This window comes from Cynocephalus volans, chromosome X, assembly GCF_027409185.1.
Source record: "Cynocephalus volans isolate mCynVol1 chromosome X, mCynVol1.pri, whole genome shotgun sequence".
NCBI classification, from domain to species: Eukaryota; Metazoa; Chordata; class Mammalia; order Dermoptera; family Cynocephalidae; genus Cynocephalus; species Cynocephalus volans.
In genome coordinates, this window is record NC_084478.1 from 29,247,544 (window position 1) to 29,263,542 (window position 15,999).

Below are 15,999 nucleotides of genomic sequence, written 5' to 3' on the forward strand. Positions count from 1 at the left end.
GTTTTAAGTATTGTACTTTTATAATGTATTTAAATACCTGATTGTGCAATTCCTCTTAATTCATTTGAATTTTTCAAAGTTGTCTCTGTCGGAATGCAAACTAGTATAGTATAAATGTCAACATTATTGTTAGATAAGGAGAGCTACAGAAGTTTTGAAATGAAGGAGAGCAGACAGGAACTTAGGGAAAATGTGGCACTTTGGCTGGACCCAGAATGATGACTATGATTTGGCTTGGCAGAGAGGAAAGAAAAGGGACATCCCAGACCGGGGCGAATAGCCTGAGCAGCGCCCAGAATACTGAACAAGCAGTGTATAATGGGTGATGGGAGAGTGAGGGTGAAAGGGATCTAACATTTGTGGAATACCTACTGAATGTGAGTCACTATGCTAAGAATCTTATAGGAAAATCTCTGAGGGCAGCTGAATCCTCAGACTTTCACTCCTGTGCCAGTGCATGTTCAGTGCCTTGTTTTCAAGCCCTTCCAATTTGGATGCAGAACTCAGTGTTTCTTTGACTTTCTGAGAAACAATTTGCTCACACAAGAACTTTATTGGTCAAAGTAAACCAGTTTCTTGACCTCAACACCATACATTTCAGACCAAAAGATCAGTTGTCATAGGGTGCTATCTGGTGCATTATAGGGTGTTTATCGCTGACTTCTGCCTGCTGGATGCCAGTAGCAATTCTGCTCCCTGATAGGGACAACTAAAACGGTCTCCAGACATTGCCAAATGTCAAACTGGGGACAAAATCAACTCCAGTTCAGAAACACAGATTGCAACAAAGACAGGAAAGTTTACAGGGGGGTTTATATTACACAGTGCACAATATATAATCTCTTTTTGTTTTCCTCCCTGAAGTGCCTTCGTGGTTTTGCCTTGGATTGATTGTACCCCCCAAACCTTGAATCCCCCCACCCCTGTGATGGTGTTAAGAGGGTGGGAAATCCTATTATGGTAACTTAAAGATGGAGCCTTGAAGAGGTGATTAGATTGCAGGACCATGCTGTAGTGAATGGATTAATAATTGTGGTCAGGGGCATGGTTTGAAGGGCTTTAAAAGGAGATTGAGGAGGTTCATCTCTGCTCTCTCTGCTTCTTGCAATGAGAAGGGTCACTGTCACCACCACCAGATATGTTCCTTGGACTTTGGACTTCCCAGCCTCAGAAACTGTCAGCAATAAATTTCAATTTCTTTATAAAATACCCAGTTCCGTATATTTTGTTATAAGCAACAGAAACAGACTAATACAGTATCTCTACAACTAGGTTTGATTTGCTGTTGTTGCTTGTTTCTTTTTGCTGAATTTATTGCACAGTGTCTCAACCACGGCACTACTGACATTTGGGCCAGATAATTCTCTGTTGTGGGGAGCCTCTCCTATGCATTGTGGGGTGTTTAGTGGTACCCAGGAGATGCCAATGCTACCACCACCACCCCAAGTTGTGACAACCAAATCTGTATCTAGACATTGACAAAATTGTCTCTGGTGGAGGACCGCTGATACAACTATACCAAAGATAGGAAATTTGTAGGGCTTTATTCTATACAATCCATAAGATATAGCTTAGAAACCCTCTATTTTTTTTTTTCCCTTTGGAGTCTATCACTATCCTTTCAGTGATGGAGATGCAAGGATTACTCAAAGCCCAAATATTTGAAAGCTATGAGAGGCCCAGAGGGACTACACCAAGCTAACTCCTGCAAGAAAGGAGAAAGCTGGTGCAGCCCTGAGCTCGGTCATGTCTCATCTTCTGTGGTAGTATCCAGACCTTGGCCATGTAACAAGCTGAATATAGTATTAAAAGAAGTACAGAAAGGAGTGTGTGAACAGGACAGAAAATGATCTCAGTGTTTCCTACTAATGAATCAGGACATCTTTGCTGTTTCCAGCATGTGCTGTTTTCAGCACATAATGTTCCCATTCTGTGCACTTAAGGCTTTTGCCCTTTGTGCATTCCCTATTCTAAACAGGCCCCTGTGTTCCCAAAGGAGCCCCTTCTTGGTTACTATGCAACTGGTTGTTTTGTTTTTCTTATGGTCTCTCAAGGATTCTCCATCTCAGCACTATTGTTTTAGGCCAGATAATTCTTTGTTGTGTGGGACTGTCCATAGATTGCAGGGTGTTTAGCAACTTCTACCCACTAGATGCCAGTAGTTCCTCACCCCCCGCCCAAAGTTGTAGCAACCATTACTGTCTTCAGATATTGTCAAAGGTCTCCTGGGTAGCAAAGTACCCCTGGTTAAGAACCGTTCTTCTGTCTCTACTTACCTTTCTCCATACACTGGCTCTTCTTTTCAGCCTTTTCTTATAGAAGAAATGCACACTTTTCTTACTCACAGACACTGAGTGATAGTTTTTGTTGTTGTTGTTATTTAGACATGATTGAGTAGGTTACTTATGAATATTAGAAATTATGAGATTAAGCACCTGGTATATGTCATTCAAATGTGTTAACCATTGCTATTAATTTTATCAGGAGATATTGAGCCTATATATAAAACCTTTAAAAGCAGACTTTAAACCTCAAATACCTATGCCTAGAGTGTTTAACTCTTTTTTCCTCTTAATTTCTGACTTATTTGTGTTCACAACTAAGGCAAGCAAGCTGTGGGAAAAGACAGTTGCATTCATTTTTCTCTTTATTTTGCCAGAAATGTTAAGTCTTAACTAATTCCAACGTTTCCATGAAAACTGAATTTTGGAATTTATTTTGCATCATTGTGGCGATATTGTTTGCAATTGTGAGATGTATGTTGCTTCTAAGTAAGGCATAAGAGATGGAATTATAAACAAAATTAGAGTTTTACTAAAATGGGTTCCTATGGCAAGAGTGTCATCTGATTTTTTTATATTTTCCCCAGTAGATGATATATTTCTCTTTCACACTCAATTTTTCCTCTGGTGTGTGTGTATATGTGGTTTTGACCTTTTCAAGACAAATTGAATCAAAAATTAAAAACAAAATATGATGAAAAGAAAAGCAAAGAATAAAAAGAAACCTGCCAGTCACATTACAAAGTTACTAAACATGCAGAAAGTATTTCTGATCTTTAAAAAGGGTTTCTTTGTTCAATTTATTACACAAGGGTGCAATTTTCCCTAGATTAGATTATAAGGTGTTAATACAAAGTTGGGGTACACGATTTTACTTATAATATCACAAAATTTTAGAGGTGAAGGAGACCCCCAATTTTTTTAATCTAACCATCCCATTTTATGAGTGGAGAAATTGAGACCTAGAGAAGACAAGTGACCTCCCTGGAATTTCTAATCAGGGGTTAGTGACAGAATTCACGTAAGGATATGATTCCCAGACAGTCAGACACGTGTTCTCTTGGTTACATCTATCAGATAATATAGAACTGTAGAATCTTCTAGAAGATTTAGCACTTATTTTCTAATGAACTAAAAAATAATTCAGGAATGACAGTGGAGATATGTTTAGGGATTACTGTGGCACCAACCATTGGGGGTGCTGGGGAGAGAATATTTTGACTGGAATAAGCTTAATGAAAGCGATGTATGCTGCAATTCAGCGCAACTATTATAAAGCAAGAAAAGCACCATCACTGCCTTCTCCCAAGTCTTTAAGACAGATCGACATGGCAGACTATTAAAGAAACAAGATTTTACCAATACATAGCATTCAATTTTTCCCCACAAAGTATCTCATGCTCTCATTTTAAAAACATTTTTTTATTAAAGAACATACACAGTATTGAAAGCTTAGAGTTATTTAAGAATCAGTTATGTCTTCAAACTGCCAGTATGTTTCCAATAACTTTCTTATGTATCTTGAATACTGTGTATGTTCAACATGCCTTAAATCTTCCCGTAGCTGGTACAACTTTTCAATGTAAACATAATTCTTCTTGGGTTTTCCTCAAGATTTTCCTGGTCTTTTTTCTGTGTCCCCTTTTTTTGTTTATGGAAGTTGTATCGCTTGGCCATCGCTACAAGATCTTCTGGGACACTCTGATTTGCTCTTTTCAGAATTTGAATCAATTCATTGGCAATCTTTGAATTATCTTGAGTGATAAGGGAAATTGACGTTCCAGTCTTTCCTGCTCGTCCAGTACGTCCTACTCTGTGGATATATTCTTCAATGTTTTGTGGGAAATCATAATTATATACGTGTGTGATATCGTTAACATCAAGTCCTCGGGATACTAAATCAGTTGTAATCAATATCTTCACTTTTCCACTTTTAAAGTCTTCTAATGCTTCCTCTCGATCACATAGCTCTCTGTCACCATGTAGTGATTGCACAGGGAGGCCTTGGATACCAAAATCACTTGATAAGTCATCAACAACAAGTTTTCGGTTGACAAACACTATGACTTTGTCTTTTGGTGACATATTCTCTAGGAATTCTTGGATAAGAGCTCGTTTTTCTGCTTCTGTGGTAACGATTATATTTTGCTTCACTGTGTTTACAGCAACTAGATCCAGAGTGCCAACATAAACAATCATAGGCTCTTTCAAATAAGACTGTGCAAGTCTACGGACAGAATCTGGCCAAGTTGCACTTGTCATAACAGTCTGCCGATCTGGGCGCACATCTAACAAAATTTTCTTAATCTGGTGCTCAAGCCCCAGATGTAGCATTTTATCTGCCTCATCTAAGACCAAGTAGGTTATGCTTCGTAGGTCAACAAACTTATTCATTTGCAGGTCATTCAGTCTTCCAGGAGTTGCAATAATGATATCTACACTTTTGGTAATGCCTTGAATTTGTCCTTCTCTATTTCTACCACCATGTATACAAATACTTTTCAGACCTTTATATGAATATTTAGAACATTCAGCTTCCACCTGAAGAGCTAATTCTCTGGTGGGAGTGAGGACTAGCATGCCAGGTCCATTCCTTTGTTCTCTAGATATCGGTTGACCATCAAGATGAATAAACCCAGGCATTAAGTAGGACAATGTTTTGCCTGTGCCAGTTTGGGCAACTCCTATAAGATCTACTCCTTTTAAGGCAATGGGCCATGCCTGTGCCTGAATTGGTGTTGGTTTTTGAAAACCCGCCCTTGTTATGCTTTTCATAAGTTCTGTGTACGGACGGAAAGCGTCCTCAAATTCACAAGCTGGATTAGGGATGGGACGCTTCTCACCATCTTTCAAGTCATCACACATTACGTTGTAATTTTCTTTCCTCCACTTGTCTACCTGTTCTTTAGACATGGAGCTTGTAGCTTTGGATTCTGTGTAAAAGTCTTTCTTAATTGGTGGTAAATCTGCCCACTTTCTTTTTTCCCACGCCACGGCTTCTGCCTTAATACGATCCAAATCCATCAATGGCGGAGCTTCTCTGACAACGTTAACTGTGCTTACGTCTCTCCCAACAGGAGGTTGGGACGCAGCATTATCCACATCCGATTCTGAACGGTACCTTTCTTGTCTTTTAATAAGAGTATCTATAGCTGCCTTGGCCTTTGCTTTCATATCTTTGCTGCCAAAAATTTTCACTACTGCTTCGCAATCCCCCTTTTTAATCTGTATTTTAGTGTTTGTCGAACGCTGTAGGTCTTTTATTTTTGACCCACCACGACCAATGACTGAGCCAACCAGGTGGTTCTCCAGTCTAAAGCAGAGTGGTGGTTCATGGGAGCCTGCGGCTCTAGGACCCAAACCGCCTGAGGGGCCATTCCAACTGCTGCCTCTGCCACCTCTGTCATCGCAGCTGGCCCCAGGAGCTCCTGGACTACGCTCTGCCCTCTTCCAGTCCGGGACCCGGGACATTGTAGGGTAGAGGTAGTGTCGGTGCCAGCTTCTGGCCTACATACGGTCAGGAGATGCGAGAAGGTCTGGTCTGCAGCCTCCCACTCTGCAGGCTTTGAAGCGGCTGTTACCTAAGCAACCAGTGTTTGAGGCTGCAGAGGGGAGGGGCGTTGAATGCCTGACCAATCACGGGGCCGGGACTAGTGTGATGTAAGCAGGTGGCTGTGACGTACATTTAAAGAGGCACTCCCTCTCAGGGGCTGACCCTGCCAGCAATTACAGGACCCTGAGAGAGCGCCTTCCTAACTTTTGTGACCTGAGTGTCCAGCTCACTCTCACTCTCGTCATGATAGTTCTGGCTCAGCTTGGGGGCAACCTTGAAGCAGGCCTTAAATTTGTACACATTGAACTTTTTATAGGCCCATTATTTCCATAGGAGAAAAAAATAGAGTTCTAAAAAATTAACTTATTTGTTTGTATACTTGTGTGTTTATGTGTTTATTTGTTTTGGTAAATTTCTTTTGGAGTATCAACAATACTTGGTCTAGAGGAATTCATCACTCCCCTGCCCTCTAGTGTAAATTAAATTATACCATCAATGGTCTCTCAGGTACATACTCAGGGATGGCATTTTGCCTCTGATTCTTCAGCTAAACCCCAGCACTTGTCCAGGCAGTTTCCAGATATTATCACAGGGATGATGGTTAGAAGAGAGGCAGAGTGCGGCCTGAGGGACCTTTGGGGGTGTTTTCAGCGGTTTGTCATTCTTCTCGGTGCCTCTTAATTTTTTCCCTTTCCCTGTGGTTTCATATATTCTGAGATCTTAGCACTAGAAGGTTCTGTAGAAGTCATTTATCAGGTATAATGCAGAAGACAACCTGGCAGCAATCTGGACAGCTGGGCATCCAGCTTCTATTTGAACAATCCCAGAGGAAGGAAGCTCACTTCATTTCAAGGATGTTCATTCTTTTGTGAGGCTGTTTAATGGTCACAGAGATGATGTGCTTCCACTTGCTTCCTTAGATCCTTCTTCTGACTTCTGAAGTTACACAGAATAGATTTCATTCTCCTTGTATCCCTGTGTATGTAAGGACCACTGTCAAATCCCGTTAGGATGTTTGTTCATCAGGGTAACATTTGAGTTTCTTCAACATTTCTTGCTATGACATAGTTTCCCAGATCCACATCATCCTGTTCCCTCTGCTTTGGAAATGTCTCAATGAGGACCTTTTCTTATGCAGCACATAGATCTTAAAAAAAAAAAAAAAAAAGATCTGCAGAAATGGCCTTACCATAAAAGTACTTTTAGGGCCTCTTCACCGAGCATGGCAGTTCTACTAAGTTGACCTAAGATCTCCTGAGACACAAAGCTGTTCGTAGTAACATAATGGGCACTTAAGTCCGTTCTTCTTCATCCTGAACTTACTCTGTTGATTTTTTGTTTTTAATTTGTTTAACTAAAAGTAAACTCTATGTTTATCCTTTTATATTCATCCCATTAAGTTTGGTCAATTGACGTAGCCTATTAAGTTTAATTTTAGTGATTATTTTCTCATCCATCATATTATCCCTAGTTTCAAATCTTCTGCCAATTTAATGTTCATGGCTTCTTTCTCTCTTCAGACAAAGATGCTGATTAAAATTTGAACATGGTCCAGTATAAGATAAGAGTCTGTAACACGTTGGGAAAAACTTTCTCTATGTCAGCACTTTTCTGGAAAGAAACTTTTTGAAGAAAGAAAAAAGGGTTCTGTCCAAATATGTTTGGAAAATGCAGCACCATACATTCCCTCTGATAAAGTTACCATGCTTAATAGATAGTCCCAAAGCTCTGATAATTACAAGCATTGAGATAATTAATTTCTTAACTGAAAGTTTCCCAAAGGAATTGGCCAATGGACCTCCTCATCAATTTTTAGAATAAACTTATTCTTTGGAATACTTTCAAATTTACAGAACAGTCACACAGATAGTATAGGGGGGTTCCCATATACCCCTCAACCTGTTTGTTTCTTCTAATCTTATCATCTCACATTACCGTGATCTATTTGTCAAATATAGGAAATCACTATTAGTGTGTTACTATTAACTAAACTAGTGAATTTATACCATCAGTTTTTCAATAATGCATTTATATTGAGATATAAACCCAGAACCATTCCTTGACTTGTGGACAGGGGCTTGTATTCCTTTGCTATAAGGTGACTAGCTTTTACTGTTGTTTTATGTGAGTGATATGGAAGAATAGAAGAAGCCTTGAAAGTGAAGTGAAGGAAGGTCATGTTATTGGGAGAGGGGTAGCTGTAAAATTTGAGTAGAGAGCAGTGCACTTTAAGGTGAAATCCATTGTGGTGAATTACTGGGATCATACAGAACTGATAGGAGACTTTTATGGGTATTGCAAGTACAGAGAGGGATTGTGCCTTCAGTGTCATTCATTACCACCTATGATGGACCTTATCAGTTGGAAAAATTGGTTGTTATCTAATTAAGGGCCACCAGTATAACATTCTTTTCTTCAAGTATCTCTACAGTAGTTTTGTCCCTTGTGTCTGAAATGTTCCCACTCAATATAAACCCCTGTGGCTTATCATGGTACTTTATTACCATGCTCTTGAAAAAACACAAAAGTGTGATGTTGTCAGATGCTTTCGAGTGAAGTAACTGGCTAAGAGGTTCTTGTTGGGCAGAGAGACAAAGAGTGAAGGGATTGAGTTTCTGGTAAAGGTTAGGTAAAGTTTGTCTCAAGGTAAGAAGAAAGGTGATGTAAGGAATGACAAGAATGTGTTTAAGACAACCCAACGTTTTGTTTAGGGTAGTTCCTAGGACCTTATAGGCAACAGCAAGGTAGTAAAATACTGCAGGCAGTGAATTGGGCTAATTTTCAATAACTCTAATTTCCACAAACTCTCCTATAAATTAGTTAATTCTGCTGGCCTAAAATATTGTAGATGGGATTCCCTTAGAAATAGTGTTTTATTTAATAAACCTTCTTTGATGACCTAAGAAAAACTTGACTTTTTAAATTCTAGTTGGTGTTGATAATTATACTAATTATAGCAGATTTTACATCCATACAGCACTTTACAATTTATAAATACCCTTTTCAGAAATAGTCTTCTTGGGATGATATGTGAGTGTACTTCAAAAAGTTGATAGGAAAATAGAATTAAAATATAAAAGATAATATGAATCTTTTCATGAACCTTTTGAAGACTCTTCATATATCGGGCCATTACTCTGTTCAGAAGATGTGATATATTATGGCAAAAACTACCATGATCATTGCACATACTGGTGTGTTTATTTTGTGCATAGAACCATACTCATACCATAGAGTTGAAAGAAGTTGCAGCGGTGTGGGATAGCAGTCAAGAACACTGGAGCCTAAATAACTGGGTTCAAATCTCACTTCCACCACTTATTTTCTGTGAGTGCTTGAGCAAGTTCCAAACTTATTATGCCTTAGTTTTGCTATCTGTAGAATAGCATGCTAATACCTATCCCATACACACATAGAGACACATATAAAGATACAGAAGTTGGTTCGTAGTAGGAACTCTCCCAGTGTCAATTATCCATGGTATAGGAATCAAAGGTGTTGAGAGACAACTACGGAGGTCACCAAATGCCTGTCCAAGGATTTCCCCAATAGAATTTCCTCTGGTCCACATCAAAATGAAAAACTAAGGATAATATTTTTTTTTTTCACAAATATAAATTCATTCAATTTAAATTTTTTATTTTATTTAACATTATGGCCTTTTATTTTTTGTAAAATATCCTTTTAAAAATGGAATGAAGATAACAAGTGATTTTAAAAGATTTTTCCTAGGGCAAGAAAGAGTGTAAAACTAGTGCCAGTGGCAAGTTTAGGCTTTGAAATGTTACTGGTATATGAAACCTAAGTACTTATAAGCATTGATCTAGAACATTAGTATGGTCTGAATGTTTGTGTCCCCCCAAATTTCATATGTTGAAACCCTAACCTCCAAGATGATGGTATGAGGAGGTGGGGCCTTTGGGAGGTGATTAGGTCATGAGGGCAGAGCCCTCATGAATGGGATTAGTGCCCTTATAAAAGAGGCTCAAGAGAGACACCTTGCCCTTTCTGCCATGTGAGGCTACAGTGAAAAGACTGCTGTGAACCAAGAAGCAGGCCCTCACCAAACACTGAGTCTGCTGGTGATTTGATCTTGGACTTCCCAGTCTCCAGAGCTGTGAGAAATACATTTCTACTGTTTATAAGCAACCTAGTCTGTGGTGTTTTCTTATAGCAGCTTGAACAGACTAAGACAATTAGCAAACACAAGTCAGGGTGCTATGAGTTGTTACTCATGGTTACAGGCTGGAGGGAGGTCTGGGTGGATGGAAACTTGAGGTAAAGGCCTATAAGGGAGTTAGGTCTGATCTGTCACTAGAGGAGGTATGAGATGAGAGATAGAAGGATGTTAAACTTTCAGGGGAAAGAAAACCCAATGTGGCCTTGGGGGAAAGTTCAGGGAAGCCTTCCTGCCTTCTCTCCTCCCACCCTCCCTCCAGCTTATGAGTAAGGACTTGCAGTATTTCTCTTTCTGTGCCTGTCTCATTTCACTTAACATTTTTCTTTAAGCTCATTCATGTTGCTGTGAATGGCAAAATTTCATTCTTTTTTATGGCTGAGTAGTATTCTATTGTGTATACCCCATTTTCCCATCCAGTCATCTGCTGATGGACATTTAGGTTGGTTCCATATCTTGTCTATTATAAATAGAGCTGCGATGAACAAGGGAGAGCAGGCATCCCTTTGACATGATGATTTCCATTCTTTTGGGTATACACTCAGTAGTGGCATTGCTGGATCATAGGATAGTTTTATCTGTAGCTGTTTGAATAACCTCCATACTGTTTTCCATAGTGGCTGTACTAATTTACAGTTCCACCAGCACTGTAGGGGCATTCCGCTTTCTCCATATCCTAGCCGACATTTGGTATTCTCTGTCATTTTGATAATAGCCTGCCTAACTGGGGTGAAAGGATATCTCAATGTGATTTTGATTTACATTTCAGTGATGTTGAGCATTTTTTCATGTACCTGTTGGCCATTTGTATGTCTTCCTTTGAGAAATGCCTATTCAGCTCCTTTGCCCATATTTTAATTGGATTTTTTTGTTTGTTTGTTTTCCTGTTAAGTTCTTGTATACTGTTGAGTTCCTTGTATATTCTGGATATTAATCCTTTGTCAGATGTATAATTTGGAAATATTTTCTCCCATTCTGTAGGTTGTGATTTCACTCTGTTGATTGTTTCCTTTGCTGTACAGGAGGAGTTTTTTAGTTTGATATAAACCCATTTGTTTATCTTTTCTTTGGTTGCTTGTACTTTTGAGATCTTTTTCACAAAGTCTTTGTCCAGACCTACATCCTCAAGTGTTTCCTCTCTGTCTTATTTTAGGAGTTTTATGGTTTCAGGTCTAATACTTAAGTCTTTAATCCATTTTGAGTTGATTTTGATATATGGTGAATATATGTATATATATGAGAATAAAATTAGAAATTACCAACAAACAAAACTTTGGAAACTATACAAACTTATAGAAATGAAACAACATGCTCTTGAATGACCAATGAGTCAAAGAAGAAATAGAGCAGGAAATCAAAACAAATTCTTGAAACAAATGAAAACACAAGCACAACTTACCCAAACCTATGGGAAACTGCAAAAGCAGTACTAAGAGGGAAGTTTATTGCAATAAGTGCTTGATTCAAAAGAATAGAAATAAACAACCTAACTTTAAATGTCAAAGAACTAGAAAAACAAGAACAATCTAATCCCAAAAGCAGTAGACAGAAACAAGTAATTAAAATCAGAGAAGAACTAAATGAAATAGAGACCAAAAGAATGGTACAAAAAAATCAACGAAACAAAAGGTTGTGTTTTTTTGAAAAGAAACACAAAATAGACAAGTCATTGGCCAGACTAACTAAAAAAAGAAGAGAGGAGATCCAAATACCAAAAATCAGAAATGAAAAATGAGACATTATGACCAATACCACGGAAATACAGAGAAGAGTTAGAGATTGTTATAAACAAATATGTGCCAACAAATTTGAAAATCTGGAGGGAAGAAATAAACCCAGGGGGTTTCAAGATGGCGGCGGCTGCGGCAGCTGGCGTGGAGTAGCTGAGGTGGAAAAGGCGGCCACTGGGCCTCAGGCAGCCAGGAAACTTGTGGACCTTCCTCTTGCCATCTCTTAAGGGAGGACTGCAGCTGCTGGCCGGTCGTGGGGGCTGAACGCCACTTTGCCCCCGGCAGGAGAGGCTGCCTCATTTACAGGCAACAGCTTTGAAGTGTGGAGCAGGAATAGAACTGTTTCTTAGCTGCAAAAGCGAGTCTCGAAACAGGGAACACGGCGCCAGGGCTGCTGTGGATGCAGACAGGACCCCGGAGGCCGGGGCCGCGCTGAAGGCGGCCAACTGCCCTATTCAGGATTCGAGGTTTCAGGCCGGCATTAAAGAAGATTCCTGGGAGCGCCCGAGCCGCGCCGCGACTGAACAGCCCGAGGCGGCAGCTGCCGAGAACACGGAAGACGGCAAACCAGAGACAGAGTGAGCGCTCGACCTGGCACAGCACTGTGAGTGATCCCTGGCACAGATCTGTTCGGGGGGTGGATGCCCACGTGGCTCCCGCCTGCATCACCAGGCCACTCACCGCCCCGGTGCTGCCTCCATTTTCCCAGGTGCGGGCAGCTCCGCCCAGCTCGGCCATCACTGAGCCCTCCCACTTGCTTGGCCTGGCGCGGGGCTTACCGGAGCCTGCGGGCCGGCCTCCTCTCCCTCTTCCTCTGCAGTTCTCTGGTGGGGCTGGTGCCGTGGGGCGTCCCCGGCCAGTGTTGGGAGGGCAAGGAAGTACGGGCGGGCCGACTGTCACTCCACCACACCCTGGACTCCGGCGCCCGGTAAACTTCCTGTTACTGGGAGGCAGATACCATCTCTGCGGCCACCAGTTTGGAAAAATGCCTAATGAATTTCTGGTTGGGAATAGTGTGGTAGAAGAGTTCCCAGGTCCGCTTGAACCTGCCAGAGAGCAGGCTGCAGGCGGGCGCTAGACTCGGCTTATACCGGGGGGGGATACAAAGGTGAACAAGACCCGAGAAAGATCTACACAATGCTACAAAGGCACCCAGAGAGACCGGTCGTCTGTGCCTAGCAGAAACCTGGTACACTTCCTGGGCGAGGCGGTGCTGAGCAGGGTCTTGAAGGCCCAGCTGACAGACGAGGGTTGCAGAAGACACGCCCCAGCCCAGCACAATGCGCACAGAGTGGGGAGACGTGCGGCCAGGGAGGCAGAGACTCGACAGAAACCACATACCCGGTGGGGTCACCACTGCACGATCTAACAGCCTGGGCCAGAGCACACGGAACAGGGTGAAGTCCTGCACAGGAAGTGAAAGCTCAACAGAGATCACACACCCTGTGTTACATGATCCACCAGCCCAGCAGAGTCCAAGCTGACCAGAAAGGTGGCTCCCCGGAAAAGCCCAAGACCCGAGGCAACCACACACACAAGGCACTAGAGGCCAACTGAGCAGTCACGGAGGGAGCCATACCAAATTGGCAACCACAGCAAAATCCTAGTTAGTCATTAGTCTCAAACCGGTGGACTGTGAAACCCCCTGCCACAATGAATAAACACCAAAAAAAAGATACCAGAAATACAAAAAATCAAGAAAGTACACCACCAAAAGTTAATAAATCTCAAACTCTAGATCCTATAGAACAAGAAGCCCTTGAAATAACTGACAAGGAATTTCGAGTGATAATTCTAAGGAAACTGAATGAGCTACAAGAAAACTCAGCTAGACATCATGATGAAATGAGGAAAAGTATACAGGATCTGAAAGAGGAAATATACAAGGAAATCAATGTCCTGAAAAAAAATGTAGCAGAACTTGCAGAACTGAAGAAGTTATTCAGCGAAATAAAAAACACAACGGAGAGTTTAACCAGCAGGCTTGTCAAAGTTGAAGAGAGAAACTCTGAACTTGAAGATGGGCTGTTTGAAATAACACAAGCAGACAAAAAGAAAGAAAAAAGAATCAAGGACATGGAAGAAAATCTGAGAGAGATATCAGACAACCATAAGCGATCAAATATCCGAGTCATGGGTATTCCAGAAGGGGAGGAAAATGGAGATTCCATTGAAAACATATTCAACAAAATAGTGGCAGAAAACTTCCCAGGTATAGGAAAAATCACAGATCTTCAGATCCAGGAAGCTCAACGATCTCCAAATGTATTCAACCCAAAAAGACCTTCTCCAAGACATGTCATAGTCAAATTGGCAAAACTCAGAGACAAAGAGAGAATCTTAAAAGCTGCAAGAGAGAAGCGTCAAATCACCTATAAGGGAGCCCCAATCAGCTAACATCAGACTTTTCATCACAAACCCTAAAATCTAGAAAGGAATGGGATGATATTTTCAAAATACTAAAAGACAAAGATTGCCAGCCAAGAATACTCTACCCTGCAAGGCTATCCTTCCGAAATGAGGGGCAAATAGTATATTTCTCAGACAAACAAAAACTGCGGGATTTCACTACCACACGACCACCCCTACAAGAAATCCTCAAGGGAGTACTGGGTTTGGTTCCTAAAAAATAACTACCTCTGCCATTAAAACCCAAGAAAAATTCTAAACCTGCTAGTATAATAAAAATGGCATTCATGAAGAGAAAACAAGCTAACAAAAACACTATCTACAACCTAAGGAACCACCAAACAAAGAAAGGAAACAGTAAATCAGAAAGCAAGGAACAAAAGACACCTAAGACAACCAAACAACCAATAAAATGCTAGGAATATATCAACACCTTTCGATAACAACTCTTAATGTAAAAGGCTTAAATTCCCCAATCAAAAGACACAGACTGGCTGACTGGATCAAAAAGCAGGACCCAACTATATGCTGCCTACAGGAGACCCACCTCACCCATAAAGATTCACACAGACTAAGAGTGAAAGGTTGGAAAAAGATTTACCATGCAAACAGAAAAGAAAAACGAGCTGGAGTAGCTATTCTTATATCTGACAAAATAGACTTTAAAGTAAAAACCATAAAAAGAGACAATGAGGGACACTACTTAATGATAAAAGGACTGATCCATCAAGAAGACATAACAATCATAAATATGTACGCACCCAATGTTGGAGCAGCCAGATTTATAAAACAAACTCTATTAGACATAAAGAAGGAAATAGACACTAATACCATAATAGCAGGGGACCTGAACACCCCACTGTCAATATTAGACAGATCATCTAGGCAAAGAATCAGTAGAGAAACACAAGATCTAAACAAGACTCTAGACCAATTGGAATTGGCAGATATCTACAGAACATTCCACCCAACCATCTCAGAATATTCATTCTTCTCATCAGCACATGGATCATTCTCCAGGATAGATCACGTATTAGGTCACAAATCAAGTCTCAATAAATTCAAAAGAAATTGGAATTATCCCATGTATCTTCTCAGACCACAATGGATTAAAACTAGAAATTAATAACAAACGAAACTCTGGAAACTATACAAACACATGGAAATTAAACAGCATTCTACTTAATGACATATGGGTCCAAGAAGAAATCAAGCAGGAAATCAAAAAATTTATTGAAACTAATGAAAACAATGATACATCATACCAAAACCTGTGGGATACTGCAAAAGCAGTATTGAGGGGAAAATTTATTGCATTAAACGCTCACTTCAGAAGAATAGAAAGATGGCAAGTGAACAAACTAACACTTCACCTTAAAGAACTAGAAAAACAAGAACAATCCAAACCTAAAGTTAGCAGACGGAAAGAAATCATTAAGATCAGAGCAGAACTGAATGAAATTGAAAACCAAAAAACCATTCAAAAGATCAACGAATCAAAAAGTTGGTTTTTTGAAAAGATAAATAAAATTGACAAACCATTAGCATGGCTAACAAAAAAAAGAAGAGAGAAGACTCAAATAACAAAAATTAGAAATGAAAAAGGCGATATTACAACTAATTCATCTGAAATACAAGGAATCATTCGCGACTACTATAAACAACTAGACGCCAACAAATTTGAAAATCTGGAGGAAATGGATAAATTTCTAGACACACACAAGCTCCCAAAACTGAACCGTGAAGACGTAGAAAATTTGAACAGACCAATAACAATAAAGGAGATTGAAGCTGTTATCAGAAGGCTCCCAACAAAGAAAAGCCCAGGACCAGATGGATTCACAGCAG

At 40.3% G+C, this 15,999-nt stretch overlaps 1 protein-coding gene across 1 annotated transcript; it reads right to left on the bottom strand.

Moving 5' to 3' along the window:
• Positions 1 to 3,914: 3,914 nt before the first annotated feature.
• Positions 3,915 to 5,753, bottom strand: LOC134367769 (probable ATP-dependent RNA helicase DDX53; the record flags this gene model as incomplete). Its single annotated transcript, XM_063084477.1, has 1 exon — positions 3,915 to 5,753. A coding segment is annotated over exon 1 (1,839 nt), but the record flags the coding sequence as incomplete, so codon positions are not given.
• Between the last annotated feature and the right edge of the window lie 10,246 nt (positions 5,754 to 15,999).